A 25,214-nucleotide genomic window follows, 5' to 3' on the forward strand; every position below is an offset into this window, starting at 1 on the left:
AATCTGCGTTTAGGTAAACAGACGAAAGAAAATAAAGCATGGGGTCGACTCCGGGCACGAGCCTGAGTCTCACAGTACTGTGACCAGCCACTACCCAAACGCGCTACTTTGTTTCAACCAGAGCCTGCAAAGCCACGATTCAGCTTTTTGCCGCCTTCTGAGAGCCCATGGGAGCCGTAGGAAGTGTCACGTAACAGCAGAGATCCCCTGTAATGGATAGAGATAATCAAGAAGGGCAAGAAATTGGGCACTTCCTGCATGGAATCTCTCAGGTTTTGGCCTGCCAAATGAGTTCTGTTATACTCACAGACACCATTCAAACAGTTTTAGAAACTTTGGAGTGTTTTCTATCCAAAGCTAATAATTATATGCATATTCTAGTTTCTGGGCAGGAGTAATAATCAGATTAAATCGGGTACGTTTTTTTATCCGGACGTGAAAATACTGCCCCCTAGCCATAACAGGTTAATGGTGTGGTCTAGTTGAGTAGCATTAAGGGCTGTTCAACAACATGAGACCTGACTGACCTCAGAGAGAGAATCATCTGTTCAGGACGACCGTGTGATCACGCTCTCCATAGCCGATGTGAGTAAGACCTTTAAACAGGTCAACATTCACAAGGCCGCAGGGCCAGACGGATTACCAGGACGTGTACTCCTAGCATGCGCTGACCAACTAGCAAGTGGCTTCACTGACATTTTCAACCTCTCCCTGTCTGAGTCTGTAATAACCATACCTACATGTACATACTACCTCAATTAGCCCGTCTAACCGGTGCCTGTATATAGCCTCGCTACTGTATATAGCCTCTCTACTGTAATTAGCCCGTCTAACCGGTGCCTGTATATAGCCTCGCTACAATATATAGCCTCGTTACTGTTAATATTCGCTGTCTTTTTACTGTTGTTTTTTATTTCCTTACTGATCTATTGTTCATCTAATACCTATTTTTTACTTAAAAATTGCACTGTTGGTTAGGGCCTCTAAGTAAACATTTCACTGTAAGGTCTACACCTGTTGTATTTGGTGCACGTGACAATTAAACTTTGATTTGATTTTAATACCAACATGTTTCAACCAGACCACCATAGTCCCTGTGTCCAAAAACACTAAGGTAACCAGCCTAAATGACTACCGACCCGTAGCATTCACGTCTGTAGCCATGAAGTGCTTTGAAAGGCTGGTGGCTCACAACACCATTATCCCAGAAACACTAGACCCCCTCCAACAGATCCACAGATGATGCAATCTCTTTTGCACTCCGCACTGCCCTTTCCCACCTGGACAAAAGGAACACCTATGTGAGAATGCTGTTCATTAACCTCTATGGGCTAGGTGGGACGCTTGCCAGCCTGTGGCGCGATTTTCAAAACCTTAAAAATCCTATTACTTCAATTTCTCAAACATATGACTATTTTACAGCCATTTAAAGACAAGACTCTCGTTAATCTAACCACACTGTCCGATTTCAAAAGGCTTTACAACGAAAGCAAAACATTAGATTATGTCAGCAGAGTACCAAGCCAGAAATAATCAGACACCCATTTTTCAAGCCAGCATATAATGTCACCAAAACCCAGAAGACAGCTAAATGCAGCACTCACCTTTGATGATCTTCATCAGATGACAACCCTAGGACATTATGTTATACAATACATGCATGTTTTGTTCAATCAAGTTCATATTTATATCAAAAACCAGCTTTTTACATTAGCATGTGACGTTCAGAACTAGCATACCCCCGCAAACTTCCGGGGAATTCGCTAACATTTTACTAAATTACTCACGATAAACGTTCACAAAAAAGCATAACAATTATTTTAAGAATTATAGATACAGACCTCCTCTATGCACTCGATATGTCCGATTTTAAAATAGCTTTTGGTGAAAGCACATTTTGCAATATTCTAAGTACATAGCCCAGGCTTCACGGGCTCGCTATTTAGACACCCGGCAAGTTTAGCACTCACCATAATCAGATTTACTATTATAAAAGTTTGATTACCTTTTGTTGTCTTCGTCAGAATACACACCCAGGACTGCTACTTCAATAACAAATGTTGGTTTGGTCCAAAATAATCCATCGTTATATCCGAATAGCGGCGTTTTGTTCGAATGCGTTCCAGACACTATCCGAAATAGTAAAGAAGTGTCACGCGCATGGCGCAATTCGTGACAATAAAATTCTAAATATTCCATTACCGTGCTTCGAAGCATGTCAACCGCTGTTTAAAATCAATTTTTACGACACTTTTCTCGTAGAAAAGCGATAATATTCCGACAGGGGAATCTCCTTTTCGGCAAACAGAGGAAAAAATCCCAAAGGCGGGGGCGGTCGGGGTCACGCGCATAAGCCCGTGTCCCTTGATCGGCCACTTGAGAAAGGCGATAATGTGTTTCAGCCTGGGGCTGGAATGACGACATTCTGTTTTTTCCCGGGCTCTGAGCGCCTATGGACGACGTGGGAAGTGTCACGTTAGAGCAGAGATCCTTAGTAAATGATAGAGATGGAAAAGAAGTTCAAGAAATGGTCAGACAGGCCACTTCCTGTAAAGGAATCTCTCAGGTTTTGACCTGCCATTTGAGTTCTGTTATACTCACAGACACCATTCAAACAGTTTTAGAAAATTTAGGGTGTTTTCTATCCATATGTAATAACTATATGCATATTCTAGTTACTGGGTAGGAGTGGTAACCAGATTAAATCGGGTATGTTTTTTTATCCAGCCGTGTCAATACGCCCCCTAGCCCTAACAGGTTAACTACAGCTCAGCGTTCAACACCATAGTTCCCTCAAAGCTCATCACTAAGCTAAGGACTCTGCGACTAAACACCTCCCTCTGCAACTGGATCCTGGACTTCCTGACGAGCCGCCCCCAGGTGGTGAGGGTAGGTAACAACACATCCGCCACGCTGATCCTCAACACTGGGGCCCCTCAGGGGTGCGTGCTCAGTCCCCTCCTGTACTCCCTGTTCACCCATGACTGCACGGCCAGGCACGACTCCAACACCATTGGATGACACAACAGTGGTAGGCCTGATCACCGACAACGATGAGACAGCCTATAGGGAGGAGGTCAGAGACCTGGCCTTGTAGTGCCACGACAACAACCTCTCCTTCAACGTGATCAAGGAAAGGGGATGATCGTGGACTAAAGGAAAAGGAGGACGAGCACGCCCCCGTTCTCATCGACGAGGCTGTAGTGGAGCAGGTTGAGAGCCTCAAGTTACTTGGTGTCCACATCACTAACAAACTAACATGATCCAAGCACACCAAGACAGTCATGAAGAGGGCACGACAAAACCTATTCCCCCTCAGGAGACTGAAAAGATTTGGCATGGGTCCTCAGATCCTCAAAAAGTGTTACAGCTGCACCATCGAGAGCATCCTGACTGGTTGCATCACCACCTGGTATGACAACTGCTCGGCCTCCGACCGCAAGGCACTACAGAGGGTTGTGGTTGCTGCCTAGTACATCACTGGGGTCAAGCTTCCTGCCATCCAGGACCTCTATACCAGGCGGTGTCAGAGGAAGGCCCTAAAAACCTAGTCATAGACTGTTCTCTCTGCTACTGCACGGCAAGCAGTACCGTAGCGCCAAGTCTAGGTCCAAAAGGCTTCTTAACAGCTTCTACCCCCAAGCCATAAGACTCCTGAACAGCTAATCGCATGGCTAGCCAGACTATTTGCATTGCCCCCCCCGCTATTTTACGCTGCTGCTACTCTCAATTTATTAACTATGCATAGTCACTTTACCCCTACCTACATGTACATAATACCTCAATTACCTCGACTAACCTGTGCCCCGTACCCCCTGTATATAGCCTCGATATTGACTCTGTACCGGTACCCCCTGTATATAGCCTCCACATTGACTCTGTACCGGTACCCCCTGTATATAGCCTCCACATTGACTCTGTACCGGTACCCCCTGTATATAGCCTCCACATTGACTCTGTACCGGTACCCCCTGTATATAGCCTCCACATTGACTCTGTACCGGTATCCCCTGTATATAGCCTCCACATTGACTCTGTACCGGTACCCCCTGTATATAGCCTCCACATTGACTCTGTACCGGTACCCCCTGTATATAGCCTCCACATTGACTCTGTACCGGTACCCCCCTGTATATAGCCTCCACATTGACTCTGTACCGGTATCCCCTGTATATAGCCTCCACATTGACTCTGTACCGGTACCCCCTGTATATAGCCTCCACATTGACTCTGTACCTGTACCCCCTGTATATAGCCTCCACATTGACTCTGTACCGGTACCCCCTGTATATAGCCTCCACATTGACTCTGTACCGGTACCCCCTGTATATAGCCTCCACATTGACTCTGTACCGGTACCCCCTGTATATAGCCTCCACATTGACTCTGTACCGGTACCCCCTGTATATAGCCTCCACATTGACTCTGTACCGGTACCCCTGTATATAGCCTCCACATTGACTCTGTACCGGTACCCCCTGTATATAGCCTCCACATTGACTCTGTACCGGTACCCCCCTGTATATAGCCTCCACATTGACTCTGTATCGGTACCCCCTGTATATAGCCTCCACATTGACTCTGTACCGGTACCCCCTTGTATATAGCCTCCACATTGACTCTGTACCGGTACCCCCTGTATATAGCCTCCACATTGACTCTGTACCGGTACCCCCTGTATATAGCCTCCACATTGACTCTGTACCGGTAACCCCTGTATATAGCCTCCACATTGACTCTGTACCGGTACCCCCTGTATATAGCCTCCACATTGACTCTGTACCGGTACCCCCTGTATATAGCCTCCACATTGACTCTGTACCGGTACCCCCCTGTATATAGCCTCCACATTGACTCTGTACCGTAATACCCTGTATATAGCCTCCACATTGACTCTGTACCGGTACCCCCTGTATATAGCCTCGATATTGTTATTTTACTGCTGCTCTTTAATTATTTGTTACTTTTATTTCTCATTTTTTTCCTTATCTACTTTTTACTTAACATGTATTTTTCTTAAAACTGCATTGTTGGTTAAGGGCTTGTAAGTAAGCATTTCACTGTGAGGTCTACTACACCTGTTGTATTCAGCATTTCACTGTAAGGTCTACTACACCTGTTGTATTCAGCATTTCACTGTGAGGTCTACTACACCTGTTGTATTCAGCATTTCACTGTGAGGTCTACTACACCTGTTGGATTCAGCATTTCACTGTAAGGTCTACTACACCTGTTGTATTCAGCATTTCACTGTGAGGTCTACTACACCTGTTGTATTCAGCATTTCACTGTAAGGTCTACTACACCTGTTGTATTCAGCATTTCACTGTGAGGTCTACTACACCTGTTGTATTCAGCATTTCACTGTAAGGTCTACTACACCTGTTGTATTCAGCATTTCACTGTGAGGTCTACTACACCTGTTGTATTCAGCATTTCACTGTGAGGTCTACTACACCTGTTGTATTCAGCATTTCACTGTGAGGTCTACTACACCTGTTGTATTCAGCATTTCACTGTGAGGTCTACTACACCTGTTGTATTCAGCATTTCACTGTGAGGTCTACTACACCTGTTGTATTCAGCATTTCACTGTGAGGTCTACTACACCTGTTGTATTCAGCATTTCACTGTGAGGTCTACTAGACCTGTTGTATTCAGCATTTCACTGTGAGGTCTACTACACCTGTTGTATTCAGCATTTCACTGTGAGGTCTACTACACCTGTTGTATTCAGCATTTCACTGTGAGGTCTACTACACCTGTTGTATTCAGCATTTCACTGTGAGGTCTACTACACCTGTTGTATTCAGCATTTCACTGTAAGGTCTACTACACCTGTTGTATTCAGCATTTCACTGTGAGGTCTACTACACCTGTTGTATTCAGCATTTCACTGTGAGGTCTACTACACCTGTTGTATTCAGCATTTCACTGTGAGGTCTACTACACCTGTTGTATTCAGCATTTCACTGTGAGGTCTACTACACCTGTTGTTTTCAGCATTTCACTGTGAGGTCTACTACACCTGTTGTATTCAGCATTTCACTGTGAGGTCTACTACACCTGTTGTTTTCAGCATTTCACTGTGAGGTCTACTACACCTGTTGTATTCAGCATTTCACTGTGAGGTCTACTACACCTGTTGTATTCAGCATTTCACTGTGAGGTCTACTACACCTGTTGTATTCAGCATTTCACTGTGAGGTCTACTACACCTGTTGTATTCAGCATTTCACTGTGAGGTCTACTACACCTGTTGTATTCAGCATCTCACTGTGAGGTCTACTACACCTGTTGTATTCAGCGCATGTAACAAATACAATTTGATTTGATTTGATTGAGTAGCATTAAGGGCTCTTCAACTGACTGACCTCAGAGAGAGAGAGAGACAAAGCTGGTCTCTCTCACACGTGTCCCAATGTTAGTTTTACTGTTAGGGTAAACACACACACACACAGCACAACACTCACACACACTCAGTAGGTGGCTCAAAGTGCAGGTTGGGGTGCAGTGACCGATAGTTTGGGTCCCAAACACCACTAAGAGACTTAGTCGCGAACGCACTCTGGATTTCCATCCAGTAGAATATCTACAGGCTGTGATGAAGGAGGCTGTGGAGCCCGGGTCCGTCCAGGGGTCTGTTGTCATGACTACGGAATATCAGGACGACTTCCAAAATACAGACACCAGCGACAACCGAGCCTTCTGGACCAGAGGTGGGTGTGGTGTGGGTGGTTGTGTGTGTAGTGTGTGTGTAGTGTGTGTAGTGTGTGTGGTGTGGGTGGTGTGGGTGTCTGTGTGTGTAGTGTGTGGTGTGGGTGTGTGGTTGTGTGTGTGGTGTGGGTGTGTGGTTGTGTGTGTAGTGTGTGTGGTGTGGGTGTGTGTGTGTGTAGTGTGTGTGTGTGTGTGTGTGTGTGTGTGTGTGTGTGTGTGTGTGTGTGTGTAGTGTGTGTGGTGTGTGTGTGTGTGTGTAGTGTGTGTGGTGTGTGTGTGTGGTTGTGTGTGGTAAGGTTAGGGAACCACTGGGTTAGAGTCCCCAGGAGAGGAGAGGTTAGGGAACCACTGGGTTAGAGTCCCCAGGAGAGGAGAGGTTAGGGAACCACTGGGTTAGAGTCCCCAGGAGAGGAGAGGTTAGGGAACCACTGGGTTAGAGTCCCCAGGAGAGGAGAGGTTAGGGAACCACTGGGTTAGAGTCCCCAGGAGAGGAGAGGTTAGGGAACCACTGGGTTAGAGTCCCCAGGAGAGGAGAGGTTAGGGAACCACTGGGTTAGAGTCCCCAGGAGAGGAGAGGTTAGGGAACCACTGGGTTAGAGTCCCCAGGAGAGGAGAGGTTAGGGAACCACTGGGTTAGAGTCCCCAGGAGAGGAGAGGTTAGGGAACCACTGGGTTAGAGTCCCCAGGAGAGGAGAGGTTAGGGAACCACTGGGTTAGAGTCCCCAGGAGAGGAGAGGTTAGGGAACCACTGGGTTAGAGTCCCCAGGAGAGGAGAGGTTAGGGAACCACTGGGTTAGAGTCCCCAGGAGAGGAGAGGTTTGAGAATAACTGGTATATATATATATATATAATAATAGTGTAACAACAGGCTACATACAGTGTGTGAAGTGTGCTGGCTGTACGGATAACTCACTACAAGAAGTATGTGTGTGTGTGTGTGTGTGTGTGTGTGTGTGTGTGTGTGTGTGTGTGTGTGTGTGTGTGTGTGTGTGTGTGTGTGTGTGTGTGTGTGTGTGTGTGTGTGTGTGTGTGTGTGTGTGTGTGTGTGTGTGTGTGTGTGTGTGTGTGTGTGTGTGTGTGTGTAGAGCCAGAGTCCAGGTTAGGCCTCGTGCCCCGATCAGGCAGAGGGAGATGGATGTGGGCGGGGCCTGTTCTGTCTGCTTTCTTCCTATTGGCTCTGATCATCTTTGTCTCCGTCAGCAGTGAGTACACATGCATGTTTATTTTTATTTATTTCACCTTTATTTCACCTTTATTTCACCTTTAATTAACTAGGCAAGTCAGTTATGAACAATTTCTTATTTTCAATGACGGCCTAGGAACAGTTGGTTAACTGCCTTGCATGTACACTCACACTAATGTGTCTAACCCATGCTCTCCTGTGTGTGTGTGTGTGTGTGTGTGTGTGTGTGGTGTGTGGTGTGTGGTGTGTGTGTGTGTGTGTGTGTGTGTGTAGATAGGAAGACTGACAGCAGGTTCTCGTCAGTAGAAAAGTCTGTTGGCAACCTGAGTTCAGCTGTTCAGACAGTCACCACCACTCTACAACAGAGCAAGGCCTCAGGTACACACACACACACACACACACACACACACACACACACACACACACACACCCACACACCACCACACACCTACACACACACCACACACCCATACCTACACACACCCATACCTACACACCCACACACACCCACACACCACCACTCTACAACAGAGCAAGGCCTCAGGTACACACACACACACACACACACACACACACACACACACACACACACCCACACACCACCACACACCTACACACACACCACACACCCATACCTACACACACACACACACACACACACACACACACACACACACACACACACACACACACACACACACACACCTACACACACACACACACACACACACACACACACACACACACACACACACACACACACACACACACACACACACCCACACACACTCACCACCACACACCACACTCACAACCACACACACCTACACACCCAAAAACCCTACACCACACATCACCACACACCACAACCACACCCACACACCCACACACACCCCCACACACACCACACACACACCCACAACCACACCCACACCCACAACCACACCACCACACACCACACACACACCCACAACCACAACCACACCCACACACACCCATACCTACACACCTACACAACCACACACACACAAAACCCCACACCTACACAACCACACCACCACACCCAAAAACACATACCTACACACCCACACACACCCACAAACACACCACACGCATATACACACACCCACACACCCAGCATATCAATCAAATGTATTTCTAAAGCCCTTCTTACATCAGCTGATGTCTCAAAGTGCTGTACAGAAACCCAGCCTAAAACCCCAAACAGCAAGCAATGCAGGTGTAGAAGCACGGTGGCTAGGAAGAAACCTAGAGAGGAACCAGGCTATGAGGGGTGACCAGTCCTCTACTGGCTGTACTGGGTAGACCAGAGGAACCAGGTTCTGAGGGGTGACCAGTCCTCTACTGGCTGTACTGGGTAGACCAGAGGAACCAGGTTCTGAGGGGTGGCCAGTCCTCTTCTGGCTGTGCCGGGTGGAGATTATAACAGAACATGGCCAAGATGTTCAAATGTTCATAAATGACCAGCATGGTCAAATAATAATAATCACAGTGGTTGTCGAGGGTGTAACAAGTCCTCCGAGAGAGAGAAAGAGAGAATTAGAGAGAGCATACTTAAATTCACACAGGACCCCGGATAAGACAGGAGAAATACTCCAGATATAACAGACTGACCCTAGCCCCCCGACACATAAACTACTGCAGCATAAATACTGGAGGCTGAGACAGGAGGGGTCAGGAGACACTGTGGCCCCATCTGATGATACCCTCGGACAGGGCCAAACAGGCAGGATATAACCCCACCCACTTTGCCAAAGCACAGCCCCCACCCCACTAGAGGGATATCTCCAACCATCAACTTACCATCCTGAGACAAGGCCGAGTATAGCCCACAAAGATCTCCCCCACCCCACTAGAGGGATGTCTTCAACCACCAACTTACCATCCTGAGACAATGCCGAGTATAGCCCACAAAGATCTCCCCCACCCCACTAGAGGGATGTCTTCAACCACCAACTTACCATCCTGAGACAAGGCCGAGTATAGCCCACAAAGATCTCCCCCACCCCACTAGAGGGATGTCTTCAACCACCAACTTACCATCCTGAGACAAGGCCGAGTATAGCCCACAAAGATCTCCCCCACCCCACTAGAGGGATGTCTTCAACCACCAACTTACCATCCTGAGACAAGGCCGAGTTGTGCAGACTCAGGACAACTGAGCTTTGGAGTAATTTGCTTTCTAATGATCATGATCTTTCCCTCAAAGAAGTTCATGAATTCATCACTGCTGAAGTGAAAGCCATCCTCTCTTGGGGAATGCTGCTTTTTAGTTAGCTTTGCGACAGTATCAAAAACACATTTTGGATTGTTCTTATTTTCCTCAATTAAGTTGGACTAATAGGATGATGGAGCAGCAGTGAGGGCTCTTCGATACTGCACGGTACTGTCTTTCCAAGCTAGTCGGAAGACTTCCAGTTTGGTGTAGCGCCATTTCCGTTCCTATTTTCTGGAAGCTTCAGAGCTCGTGTATTTTCTGTATACCAGGGAGCTAGTTTCTTATGACAGATGTTTTTAGTTTTTAGGGGTGCAACTGCATCTAGGGTATTGCACAAGGTTAAATTGAGTTCCTCGGTTAGGTGGTTAACTGATTTTTGTCCTCTGACGTCCTTGGGTAGGCAGAGGGAGTCTGGAAGGGCATCAAGGAATCTTTGGGGTGTCTGAGAATTTATAGCACGACTTTTAATGCTCCTTGGTTGGGGTCTGAGCAGATTATTTGTTGCGATTGCAAACGTAATAAAATGGTGGTCCGATAGTCCAGGATTATGAGGAAAAACATTAAGATCCACAACATTTATTCCACGGGACAAAACTAGGTCCAGAGTATGACTGTGGCAGTGAGTAGGTCCAGAGACATGTTGGACAAAACCCACTGAGTCGATGATGGCTCCGAAAGCCTTTTGGAGTGGGTCTGTGGACTTTTCCATGTGAATATTAAAGTCACCAAAAATTAGAATATTATCTGCTATGACTACAAGGTCAAATAGGAATTCAGGGAACTCAGTGAGGAACGCTGCATATGGCCCAGGAGGCCTGTAAACAGGTGCTATAAAAAGTGATTGGCTGCAAAGATTTCATGACTAGAAGCTCAAAAGACGAAAACATCGGGGTTTCTTTGGTAAAATTGAAATTTGCTATCGTAAATGTTAGCAACACCTCTGCCTTTGCGGGATGCGCGGGGGATATGTGCAACCACTAGTGTAACCAGGGGGTGAGGCCTCATTTAACACAGTAAATTCATCAGGCTTAAGCCATGTTTCAGTCAGGCCAATCACATCAAGATTATGATCAGTGATTAGTTCATTGACTATAACTGCCTTGGAAGTGAGGGATCTAACATTAAGTAACCCAATTTTGAGATGTGAGGTATCACAATCTCTTTCAATAATGTCAGGAATGGAGGAGGTCTTTATTCCAGTGAGATTGCTAAGGCGAACACCGCCATGTTTAGTTTTGCCCAACCTAGATCGAGGCACAGACACGGTCTCAATGGGGAAAGCTGAGCTGACTACACTGACTGTGCTAGTGGCAGACTCCACTAAGCTGGCAGGCTGGCTAACAGCCTGCTGCCTGACCTGCACCCTATTTCATTGTGGTGCTAGAGGAGTTAGAGCCCTGTCTATGTTCGTAGATAAGATGAGAGCACCCCTCCAGCTAGGATGGAGTCCGTCACTCCTCAACAGGCCAGGCTTGGTCCTGTTTGTGGGTGAGTCCCAGAAAGAGGGCCAATTATCTACAAATTCTAGATAATTTTGGGAGGGGCAGAAAACAGTTTTCAACCAGCGATTGAGTTGTGAGACTCTGCTGTAGAGCTCATCACTCCCCCTAACTGGGAGGGGGCCAGAGACTCTCTGCTGTAGAGCTCATCACTCCCCCTAACTGGGAGGGGGCCAGAGACAATTACTCGATGCCGACACACACACACCCACATACGATGAATACACACCCACATACATACACACACACCCACATACACACACACCCACATACATACACACCCACATACATACACACCCACATACACACACACCCACATACATACACACCCACATACACACACACACACCCACATACATACACACCCACATACATACACACCCACCCACATACACACCCACATACCACCCTGTTTTCACTGTTAAGGGTTAAACCAATCCCAAAATGCACTAATTATTTACCACTGCACAAATACCATGCACACACACACACACAAACACACCACACACACACCACACAAACACACCACACACACACCACACAAACACACCACACACACAAACACACCACACACACATCACACAAACACACCACACACACACCACACACACACACATTGTATCTCTCTATGCCTCCAGAGGCGGAGTTGCAGAAGGAGATTGTAAGGCAGAAGATCACCATGGAAATGACAGAACGAAAGCTGGATTCAGGTATATATTATATATTATATATAGATATATTGTCTGCTGATCCCTCAAACTGAACTATCACATCATTGATGAGACATGAACAATATGACTGTTAGATACAGCACATCATGTAACATTCATTGGTACGATCTGTGTGGTGTGTGTGTGTGTGTGTGTGTGTGTGTGTGTGTGTGTGTGTGTGTGTGTGTGTGGTGTATGTGGTGTGTGTGTGTGTGTTCTGTGTGTGATAGTGTCTGAGTCGGTGAAGGAATTGGATCAGGTGGAGTCTCTTCGTTCTGCTGTAGCCGTATTGAAGTGTTCCATAAACAGAGTCCTGCACAATGGTAAACACACTCACTATGTTTACAGACTGGAAGAGTCAACATGGGTTAGGGTTACATGGGTTAGGGTTAGGGTTACATGGGTTACATGGGTTAGGGTTACATGGGTTACATGGGTTAGGGTTACATGGGTTACATGGGTTAGGGTTACATGGGTTACATGGGTTAGGGTTAGGGTTAGGGTTACATGGGTTAGGGTTATATGGGTTACATGGGTTAGGGTTACATGGGTTAGGGTTAGGGTTACATGGGTTAGGGTTACATGGGTTAGGGTTAGGGTTATATGGGTTACATGGGTTAGGGTTACATGGGTTAGGGTTAGGGTTACATGGGTTAGGGTTACATGGGTTACATGGGTTACATGGGTTACATGGGTTACATGGGTTAGGGTTACATGGGTTAGGGTTAGGGTTACATGGGTTACATGGGTTAGGGTTACATGGGTTACATGGGTTAGGGTTACATGGGTTACATGGGTTAGGGTTACATGGGTTAGGGTTACATGGGTTAGGGTTAGGGTTACATGGGTTACATGGGTTAGGGTTACATGGGTTACATGGGTTAGGGTTACATGGGTTACATGGGTTAGGGTTACATGGGTTACATGGGTTAGGGTTACATGGGTTACATGGGTTAGGGTTACATGGGTTACATGGGTTAGGGTTAGATGGGTTAAGGTTAGGGTTACATGGGTTAGGGTTACATGGGTTAGGGTTAAGGTTAGGGTTAGGGTTAGATGGGTTAGGGTTAGGGTTACATGGGTTAGGGTTACATGGGTTACATGGGTTAGGGTTACATGGGTTACATGGGTTAGGGTTACATGGGTTAGGGTTACATGGGTTAGGGTTAGGGTTACATGGGTTACATGGGTTAGGGTTACATGGGTTACATGGGTTAGGGTTACATGGGTTAGGGTTAGATGGGTTACATGGGTTAGGGTTACATGGGTTACATGGGTTAGGGTTACATGGGTTAGGGTTACATGGGTTAGGGTTAGGGTTACATGGGTTAGGGTTACATGGGTTAGGGTTAAGGTTAGGGTTAGGGTTAGATGGGTTAGGGTTAGGGTTACATGGGTTAGGGTTACATGGGTTACATGGGTTAGGGTTAGGGTTACATGGGTTAGGGTTAGGGTTACATGGGTTAGGGTTACATGGGTTACATGGGTTAGGGTTACATGGGTTAGGGTTAGGGTTACATGGGTTAGGGTTACATGGGTTACATGGGTTAGGGTTACATGGGTTAGGGTTACATGGGTTAGGGTTACATGGGTTAGGGTTAGGGTTAGATGGGTTAGGGTTACATGGGTTAGGGTTACATGGGTTAGGGTTACATGGGTTAGGGTTAGGGTTACATGGGTTAGGGTTACATGGGTTAGGGTTACATGGGTTAAGGTTAGGGTTACATGGGTTAAGGTTAGGGTTACATGGGTTAGGGTTACATGGGTTACATGGGTTAGGGTTACATGGGTTAGGGTTACATGGGTTAGGGTTACATGGGTTAGGGTTAGGGTTAGGGTTACATGGGTTAGGGTTAGGGTTACATGGGTTACATGGGTTACATGGGTTAGGGTTAGGGTTACATGGGTTAGGGTTAGGGTTACATGGGTTAGGGTTACATGGGTTAGGGTTACATGGGTTACATGGGTTACATGGGTTAGGGTTAGGGTTACATGGGTTAGGGTTAGGGTTACATGGGTTACATGGGTTACATGGGTTAGGGTTAGGGTTACATGGGTTAGGGTTAGGGTTACATGGGTTACATGGGTTAGGGTTACATGGGTTAGGGTTAGGGTTACATGGGTTAGGGTTAGATGGGTTAGGGTTAGGGTTAAGGTTAGGGTTTCATGGGTTAGGGTTACATGGGTTAGGGTTAGGGTTAAGGTTAGGGTTACATGGGTTAGATGGGTTAGGGTTACATGGGTTAGGGTTAGGGTTAAGGTTAGGGTTACATGGGTTACATGGGTTAGGGTTACATGGGTTAGGGTTACATGGGTTAAGGTTACATGAGTTAGGGTTAGGGTTACATGGGTTAGGGTTAGGGTTACATGGGTTAGGGTTACATGGGTTAGGGTTACATGGGTTAAGGTTACATGAGTTAGGGTTAGGGTTACATGGGTTACATGGGTTAGGGTTACATGGGTTAGGGTTACATGGGTTAGGGTTACATGTATTAAAACTACAGTGGGGGGGAAAAGTATTTGATCCCCTGCTGATTTTGTACGTTTGCCCACTGACAAAGAAAGGATCAGTCTATAATTTTAATGGTTGGTTTATTTGAACAGTGAGAGACAGAATAACAACAAAAAAATCCAGAAAAACACATGTCAAAATTTTTATGAAATGATTTGCATTTTAATGAGGGAAATAAGTATTTGACCCCTTTGCAAAACATGACTAAGTACTTGGTGGCAAAACCCTTGTTGGCAATCACAGAGGTCAGACGTTTCTTGTAGTTGGCCACCAGGTTTGCACACATCTCAGGAGGGATTTTGTCCCACTCCTCTTTGCAGATCTTCTCCAAGTCATTAAGGTTTCGATGCTGACGTTTGGCAACTCGAACCTTCAGCTCCCTCCACAGATTTTCTATGGGATTAAGGTCTGGAGACTAGCTAGGCCACTCCAGGACCTTAATGTGCTTCTTCTTGAGCCACTCCTTTGTTGCCTTGGCCGTGTGTTTTGGGTCATTGTCATGCTGGAATACCCATCCACGACCCATTTTCAATGCCCTGGCTGAGGGAAGGAGGTTCTCACCCAAGATTTGACGGCACATGGCCCCGTCCATCGTCCCTTTGATGCGGTGAAGTTGTCCTGTCCCCTTAGCAGAAAAACCCCCCCAAAGCATAATGTTTCCACCTCCATGTTTGACGGTGGGGATGGTGTTCTTGGGGTCATAGGCAGCATTCCTCCTCCTCCAAACATGGTGAGTTGAGTTGATGCCAAAGAGCTCCACTTTGGTCTCATCTGACCACAACACTTTCACCAGTTGTCCTCTGAATCATTCAGATGTTCATTGGCAAACTTCAGACGGGAATGTATATGTATTCTTGAGCAGGGGGACCTTGCGGGCGCTGCAGGATTTCAGTCCTTCACAGCGTAGTGTGTTACCAATTGTTTTCTTGGTGACTATGGTCCCAGCCGCCTTGAGATCATTGACAAGATCCTCCCGTGTAGTTCTGGGCTGATTCCTCACCGTTCTCATGATCATTGCAACTCCACGAGGTGAGATCTTGCATGGAGCCCCCGGCCGAGGGAGATTGACAGTTCTTTTGTGTTTCTTCCATTTGCGAATAATCGCACCAACTGTTGTCACCTTCTCACCAAGCTGCTTGGCGATGGTCTTGTAGCCCATTCCAGCCTTGTGTAGGTCTACAATCTTGTCCTTGACATCCTTGGAGAGCTCTTTGGTCTTGGCCATGGTGGAGAGTTTGGAATCTGATTGATTGATTGCTTCTGTGAACAGGTGTCTTTTATACAGGTAACAAACTGAGATTAGGAGCACTCCTTTAAGAGTGTGCTCCTAATCTCAGTTTGTTACCTGTATAAAAGACACCTGGGAGCCAGAAATCTTTCTGATTGAGAGGGGGTCAAATACTTATTTCCATCATTAAAATGCAAATCAATTTATAACATTTTTGACATTCGTTTTTCTGGATATTTTTGTTGTTATTCTGTCTCTCACTGTTCAAATAAACCTACCATTAAAATGATAGACTGATCATTTCTTTGTAAGTGGGAAAACGGACAAAATCAGCCCTTTATATCAACACTAGCAAGGGTAAAAAAACTTTACCCTGAGGTGTGTCCCTGTGTCTATGTGTATGGTGTGTCTGTGTGTCTGTGTGTCTATGTGTATGGTGTGTCTGTGTGTCTATGTGTATAGTGTGTCTGTGTGTCTGTGTGTCCCTGTGTATGGTGTGTCTGTGTGTCTGTGTGTCTATGTGTATGGTGTGTCTGTGTGTCTATGTGTATGGTGTGTCTGTGTGTCTATGTGTATGGTGTGTCTGTGTGTCTGTGTGTCTGTGTGTCTATGTGTATGGTGTGTCTGTGTGTCTATGTGTATGGTGTGTCTGTGTGTCTGTGTGTCTATGTGTATGGTGTGTCTGTGTGTCTGTGTGTCTATGTGTATGGTGTGTCTGTGTGTCTATGTGTATGGTGTGTCTGTGTGTCTGTGTGTCCCTGTGTATGGTGTGTCTGTGTGTCTGTGTGTCTATGTGTATGGTGTGTATGGTGTGTATGGTGTGTCTATGTGTATGGTGTGTCTGTGTGTCTGTGTGTCTATGTGTATGGTGTGTCTATGTGTATGGTGTGTATGGTGTGTCTGTGTGTCTATGTGTATGGTGTGTATGTGTGTCTGTGTGTCTGTGTGTCTATGTGTATGGTGTGTATGTGTGTCTGTGTGTCTGTGTGTCTATGTGTATGGTGTGTCTGTGTGTCTGTGTGTCTATGTGTATGGTGTGTCTGTGTGTCTATGTGTATGGTGTGTCTGTGTGTCTGTGTGTCCCTGTGTATGGTGTGTCTGTGTGTCTGGTGTGTATGGTGTGTCTATGTGTATGGTGTGTCTGTGTGTCTGTGTGTCTATGTGTATGGTGTGTCTATGTGTATGGTGTGTATGGTGTGTCTGTGTGTCTATGTGTATGGTGTGTCTGTGTGTCTGTGTGTCTATGTGTATGGTGTGTCTATGTGTATGGTGTGTCTGTGTGTCTGTGTGTCTATGTGTATGGTGTGTCTGTGTGTCTATGTGTATGGTGTGTCTGTGTGTCTATGTGTATGGTGTGTCTGTGTGTCTATGTGTATGGTGTGTCTGTGTGTCCCTGTGTATGGTGTGTCTGTGTGTCTGTGTGTCTATGTGTATGGTGTGTCTGTGTGTCTATGTGTATAGTGTGTCTGTGTGTCTGTGTGTCCCTGTGTATGGTGTGTCTGTGTGTCTATGTGTATGGTGTGTCTGTGTGTCTGTGTGTCTATGTGTATGGTGTGTCTGTGTGTCTATGTGTATGGTGTGTCTGTGTGTCTATGTGTATGGTGTGTCTGTGTGTCTGTGTGTCTGTGTGTCTATGTGTATGGTGTGTCTGTGTGTCTGTGTGTCCCTGTGTATGGTGTGTCTGTGTGTCTGTGTGTCTATGTGTATAGTGTGTCTGTGTGTCCCTGTGTATGGTGTGTCTGTGTGTCTGTGTGTCTATGTGTATGGTGTGTCTGTGTGTCTGTGTGTCTATGTGTGTCTATGTGTGTAGTGTGTCTGTCTGTCTATTTGTAGGGTGTGTCTATTGTCCACTAGGCTGGGTGTTGTCTGGTCCCTCATCCTGCTACTATTGTAATCTGTGTTTGTGTAGTCACAGCGTCAGGGTGCTGTCCACTAGGCTGGGTGTTGTCTGGTCCCTCATCCTGCTACTATTGTAATCTGTGTTTGTGTAGTCACAGCGTCAGGGTGCTGTCCACTAGGCTGGGTGTTGTCTGGTCCCTCATCCTGCTACTATTGTAATCTGTGTTTGTGTAGTCACAGCGTCAGGGTGCTGTCCACTAGGCTGGGTGTTGTCTGGTCCCTCATCCTGCTACTATTGTAATCTGTGTTTGTGTAGTCACAGCGTCAGGGTGCTGTCCACTAGGCTGGGTGTTGTCTGGTCCCTCATCCTGCTACTATTGTAATCTGTGTTTGTGTAGTCACAGCGTCAGGGTGCTGTCCACTAGGCTGGGTGTTGTCTGGTCCCTCATCCTGCTACTATTGTAATCTGTGTTTGTGTAGTCACAGCGTCAGGGTGCTGTCCACTAGGCTGGGTGTTGTCTGGTCCCTCATCCTGCTACTATTGTAATCTGTGTTTGTGTAGTCACAGCGTCAGGGTGCTGTCCACTAGGCTGGGTGTTGTCTGGTCCCTCATCCTGCTACTATTGTAATCTGTGTTTGTGTAGTCACAGCGTCAGGGTGCTGTCCACTAGGCTGGGTGTTGTCTGGTCCCTCATCCTGCTACTATTGTAATCTGTGTTTGTGTAGTCACAGCGTCAGGGTGCTGTCCACTAGGCTGGGTGTTGTCTGGTCCCTCATCCTGCTACTATTGTAATCTGTGTTTGTGTAGTCACAGCGTCAGGGTGCTGTCCACTAGGCTGGGTGTTGTCTGGTCCCTCATCCTGCTACTATTGTAATCTGTGTTTGTGTAGTCACAGCGTCAGGGTGCTGTCCACTAGGCTGGGTGTTGTCTGGTCCCTCATCCTGCTACTATTGTAATCTGTGTTTGTGTAGTCACAGCGTCAGGGTGCTGTCCACTAGGCTGGGTGTTGTCTGGTCCCTCATCCTGCTACTATTGTAATCTGTGTTTGTGTAGTCACAGCGTCAGGGTGCTGTCCACTAGGCTGGGTGTTGTCTGGTCCCTCATCCTGCTACTATTGTAATCTGTGTTTGTGTAGTCACAGCGTCAGGGTGCTGTCCACTAGGCTGGGTGTTGTCTGGTCCCTCATCCTGCTACTATTGTAATCTGTGTTTGTGTAGTCACAGCGTCAGGGTGCTGTCCACTAGGCTGGGTGTTGTCTGGTCCCTCATCCTGCTACTATTGTAATCTGTGTTTGTGTAGTCACAGCGTCAGGGTGCTGTCCACTAGGCTGGGTGTTGTCTGGTCCCTCATCCTGCTACTATTGTAATCTGTGTTTGTGTAGTCACAGCGTCAGGGTGCTGTCCACTAGGCTGGGTGTTGTCTGGTCCCTCATCCTGCTACTATTGTAATCTGTGTTTGTGTAGTCACAGCGTCAGGGTGCTGTCCACTAGGCTGGGTGTTGTCTGGTCCCTCATCCTGCTACTATTGTAATCTGTGTTTGTGTAGTCACAGCGTCAGGGTGCTGTCCACTAGGCTGGGTGTTGTCTGGTCCCTCATCCTGCTACTATTGTAATCTGTGTTTGTGTAGTCACAGCGTCAGGGTGCTGTCCACTAGGCTGGGTGTTGTCTGGTCCCTCATCCTGCTACTATTGTAATCTGTGTTTGTGTAGTCACAGCGTCAGGGTGCTGTCCACTAGGCTGGGTGTTGTCTGGTCCCTCATCCTGCTACTATTGTAATCTGTGTTTGTGTAGTCACAGCGTCAGGGTGCTGTCCACTAGGCTGGGTGTTGTCTGGTCCCTCATCCTGCTACTATTGTAATCTGTGTTTGTGTAGTCACAGCGTCAGGGTGCTGTCCACTAGGCTGGGTGTTGTCTGGTCCCTCATCCTGCTACTATTGTAATCTGTGTTTGTGTAGTCACAGCGTCAGGGTGCTGTCCACTAGGCTGGGTGTTGTCTGGTCCCTCATCCTGCTACTATTGTAATCTGTGTTTGTGTAGTCACAGCGTCAGGGTGCTGTCCACTAGGCTGGGTGTTGTCTGGTCCCTCATCCTGCTACTATTGTAATCTGTGTTTGTGTAGTCACAGCGTCAGGGTGCTGTCCACTAGGCTGGGTGTTGTCTGGTCCCTCATCCTGCTACTATTGTAATCTGTGTTTGTGTAGTCACAGCGTCAGGGTGCTGTCCACTAGGCTGGGTGTTGTCTGGTCCCTCATCCTGCTACTATTGTAATCTGTGTTTGTGTAGTCACAGCGTCAGGGTGCTGTCCACTAGGCTGGGTGTTGTCTGGTCCCTCATCCTGCTACTATTGTAATCTGTGTTTGTGTAGTCACAGCGTCAGGGTGCTGTCCACTAGGCTGGGTGTTGTCTGGTCCCTCATCCTGCTACTATTGTAATCTGTGTTTGTGTAGTCACAGCGTCAGGGTGCTGTCCACTAGGCTGGGTGTTGTCTGGTCCCTCATCCTGCTACTATTGTAATCTGTGTTTGTGTAGTCACAGCGTCAGGGTGCTGTCCACTAGGCTGGGTGTTGTCTGGTCCCTCATCCTGCTACTATTGTAATCTGTGTTTGTGTAGTCACAGCGTCAGGGTGCTGTCCACTAGGCTGGGTGTTGTCTGGTCCCTCATCCTGCTACTATTGTAATCTGTGTTTGTGTAGTCACAGCGTCAGGGTGCTGTCCACTAGGCTGGGTGTTGTCTGGTCCCTCATCCTGCTACTATTGTAATCTGTGTTTGTGTAGTCACAGCGTCAGGGTGCTGTCCACTAGGCTGGGTGTTGTCTGGTCCCTCATCCTGCTACTATTGTAATCTGTGTTTGTGTAGTCACAGCGTCAGGGTGCTGTCCACTAGGCTGGGTGTTGTCTGGTCCCTCATCCTGCTACTATTGTAATCTGTGTTTGTGTAGTCACAGCGTCAGGGTGCTGTCCACTAGGCTGGGTGTTGTCTGGTCCCTCATCCTGCTACTATTGTAATCTGTGTTTGTGTAGTCACAGCGTCAGGGTGCTGTCCACTAGGCTGGGTGTTGTCTGGTCCCTCATCCTGCTACTATTGTAATCTGTGTTTGTGTAGTCACAGCGTCAGGGTGCTGTCCACTAGGCTGGGTGTTGTCTGGTCCCTCATCCTGCTACTATTGTAATCTGTGTTTGTGTAGTCACAGCGTCAGGGTGCTGTCCACTAGGCTGGGTGTTGTCTGGTCCCTCATCCTGCTACTATTGTAATCTGTGTTTGTGTAGTCACAGCGTCAGGGTGCTGTCCACTAGGCTGGGTGTTGTCTGGTCCCTCATCCTGCTACTATTGTAATCTGTGTTTGTGTAGTCACAGCGTCAGGGTGCTGTCCACTAGGCTGGGTGTTGTCTGGTCCCTCATCCTGCTACTATTGTAATCTGTGTTTGTGTAGTCACAGCGTCAGGGTGCTGTCCACTAGGCTGGGTGTTGTCTGGTCCCTCATCCTGCTACTATTGTAATCTGTGTTTGTGTAGTCACAGCGTCAGGGTGCTGTCCACTAGGCTGGGTGTTGTCTGGTCCCTCATCCTGCTACTATTGTAATCTGTGTTTGTGTAGTCACAGCGTCAGGGTGCTGTCCACTAGGCTGGGTGTTGTCTGGTCCCTCATCCTGCTACTATTGTAATCTGTGTTTGTGTAGTCACAGCGTCAGGGTGCTGTCCACTAGGCTGGGTGTTGTCTGGTCCCTCATCCTGCTACTATTGTAATCTGTGTTTGTGTAGTCACAGCGTCAGGGTGCTGTCCACTAGGCTGGGTGTTGTCTGGTCCCTCATCCTGCTACTATTGTAATCTGTGTTTGTGTAGTCACAGCGTCAGGGTGCTGTCCACTAGGCTGGGTGTTGTCTGGTCCCTCATCCTGCTACTATTGTAATCTGTGTTTGTGTAGTCACAGCGTCAGGGTGCTGTCCACTAGGCTGGGTGTTGTCTGGTCCCTCATCCTGCTACTATTGTAATCTGTGTTTGTGTAGTCACAGCGTCAGGGTGCTGTCCACTAGGCTGGGTGTTGTCTGGTCCCTCATCCTGCTACTATTGTAATCTGTGTTTGTGTAGTCACAGCGTCAGGGTGCTGTCCACTAGGCTGGGTGTTGTCTGGTCCCTCATCCTGCTACTATTGTAATCTGTGTTTGTGTAGTCACAGCGTCAGGGTGCTGTCCACTAGGCTGGGTGTTGTCTGGTTCCTCCTCCTGCTACTTCTTCTCCTCTGACGGGTTGCCATGGAACCAGGCTAGAGATTTCTGCACTAACTACAACGCCCATCTGGCTGTACTGAAGACTAAACAGGACTGGGTAAGACACACGTAGGCACATACACAAACACCACACGCGGGACATGTCCTAACTCTTGTGTGTGTGTGTGTGTGTGTGTGTGTTGCCAGGACTTTGTGACAGGCGGTACCAAGCCGCTGTTCTTCTGGATTGGACTGTCAGATGAGAGAACAGGAGACTGGGAGTGGGTGGATGGATCACCTTACATCATGGACCGCAGGTACCACCACCACTGTGTTCTGGTAACGTGTGTGTGTTCTGGTAGTGTGTGTGTTCTGGTAGCGTGTGTGTGTTCTGGTAGTGTGTGTGTGTTCTGGTAGTGTGTGTGTGTTCTGGTAGTGTGTGTGTGTTCTGGTAGTGTGTGTGTGTTCTGGTAGTGTGTGTGTGTTCTGGTAGTGTGTGTTCTGGTAGTGTGTGTGTGTGTGTATCATAACTCTTTATGGTATGTTTTGGACCCGTAAGTGTCCATTTATCTGTGTTCTTTGAAATGTGTGAATCCTTCTTGACTGTAATGTGATTTGTACAAAGGTCTGTGTGCCTGTGTTTTCTGACCGTGTGTGTGTGTGTGTGTGTGTGTGTGTGTGTGTGTGTGTTTAGCCAGTGGAAGCCGGGCCAGCCTGATAACTGGAAAGGTCATGGCCTGGGCGGGACAGAGGACTGTGCGATGATACACGCCAACGGACAACTGAATGATGATCACTGTTCCCGTAGTTACCGCTACGTCTGTCAGGGACACACACTCACACACACATAACTCACACACACACACACTCACACACTGACACACACATAACTCATACACACACACTGATACACACACAACTCACACACTGACACACACATAACTCACACACACACACTGACACACACACACTGATACACACTGACACACACATAACTCACACACACACACTGATACACACACACACTGATACACACACACACTGACACACACACACACACTGATACACACATAACTCACACACTGATACACACTGATACACACACACTGATACACACTCACACACTGATACACACTCACACACACACTGATACACACTCACACACTGATACACACATGACTCACACACACTCACACACTGATACACACATAACTCACACACACACACACACACACACACACACCCACACACACACACACTGATACACACATAACTCACACACTGACACACACTCACACACTGATACACACATAACTCACACACACACCCACACACACACACACATAACTCACACACTGATACACACACACACACTGATAGACACATACTCTCACACACACACACACACACACACACACACACACACACACACACACACACTGATACACACATAACTCACACACTGATACACATACACACACACACTGATACACACACACACTGATACACACACACTGATACATAACTCACACACTGATACACATACACACTGATACACACACACACACACACTGATACATAACTCACACACTGATACACACACACTGATACACACACACACACTGATACACACACACTGATACACACACACTGATACACACATAACTCACACACTGATACACACATAACTCACACACTGATACACACACACGGATACACACATAACTCACACACTGATACACACACACACACACACACACACTGATACACACATAACTCACACACTGATACACACTGATACACACACACTGATACACACTCACACACTGATACACACTCACACACACACTGATACACACTCACACACTGATACACACTCACACACTGATACACACATGACTCACACACACTCACACACTGATACACACATAACTCACACACACACACACACACACACACACACACACACACACACACACACCACACACACACACACTGATACACACATAACTCACACACTGACACACACTCACACACTGATACACACATAACTCACACACACACCCACACACACACACACACTGATACACACATAACTCACACACTGATCACACACACACACACACACACACACACACACACACACACACACACACACACACACACTGATACACACATAACTCACACACTGATACACATACACACACACACTGATACACACACACACTGATACACACACACTGATACATAACTCACACACTGATACACATACACACTGATACACACACACACACACACTGATACACACACACACACACTGATACACACACACACTGATACACACACACACACACACTGATACACACACACACACACACTGATACACACACACACACACTGATACACACACACACTGATACACACACACTGATACACACATTACTCACACACTGATACACACACACGGATACACACATAACTCACACACTGATACACACACACACACACACACACACTGATATACACATTGTAACTCACACACTGACACACACACACACCAACAAGCTCTCACAGTCTCACTGTAGAATTAGACTTTTATCCACTTTCTCCAAACGTTACATTTCGAAGTGTTTTTGACACCCTGGGTTGACTCCTGCTCAGTATCGTTTAGTTTCACCAAACGTCAAATATATAAGATTAAGGGTTAAAGTTTGGGGTAAAAAAAGATATATACTGAACAAAAATATTAACGCAACATGTAAAGTGTTGGTCCGAGTTTTCATGAGCTGAAATAAAAAATTGTAGAAATGTTCGATAAGCACAAAAAGCTGATTTCTCTCACATTTATTACACAACTGTGTTTTACATCCCTGTTAGTGAGCATTTCTCCTTTGCCAAGATAATTCACCCACCTGACAGGTGTGGCATATCAAGAAGTTAATTACACAGCATGATCATTACACAGGTGCACCTTGTGCTGGGGACAATAAAAGGCACCTAAAATGTGCAGTTTTGTTCCACAATGCAATGCCACAACTCAAGTTTTGAGGGAGCGTGTAATTGGCATGCTGACTGCAGGA

At 46.9% G+C, this 25,214-nt stretch overlaps 1 protein-coding gene across 1 annotated transcript; it reads left to right on the forward strand.

The window, feature by feature from the left end:
• Positions 1-6,455: 6,455 nt before the first annotated feature.
• Positions 6,456-23,061, forward strand: asgr1a (asialoglycoprotein receptor 1a). Its single transcript, XM_045721398.1, has 8 exons — positions 6,456-6,719; positions 7,803-7,919; positions 8,174-8,278; positions 12,277-12,348; positions 12,579-12,671; positions 22,098-22,252; positions 22,342-22,451; positions 22,829-23,061. Exons 1-8 carry the CDS (start codon positions 6,605-6,607, stop codon positions 22,983-22,985), a joined length of 924 nt encoding a protein of 307 aa, XP_045577354.1. The 5' UTR covers positions 6,456-6,604; the 3' UTR covers positions 22,986-23,061.
• Positions 23,062-25,214: the final 2,153 nt, after the last annotated feature.

Source organism: Salmo salar, chromosome ssa07 (assembly GCF_905237065.1).
Source record: "Salmo salar chromosome ssa07, Ssal_v3.1, whole genome shotgun sequence".
Lineage (NCBI taxonomy): Eukaryota > Metazoa > Chordata > Actinopteri > Salmoniformes > Salmonidae > Salmo > Salmo salar.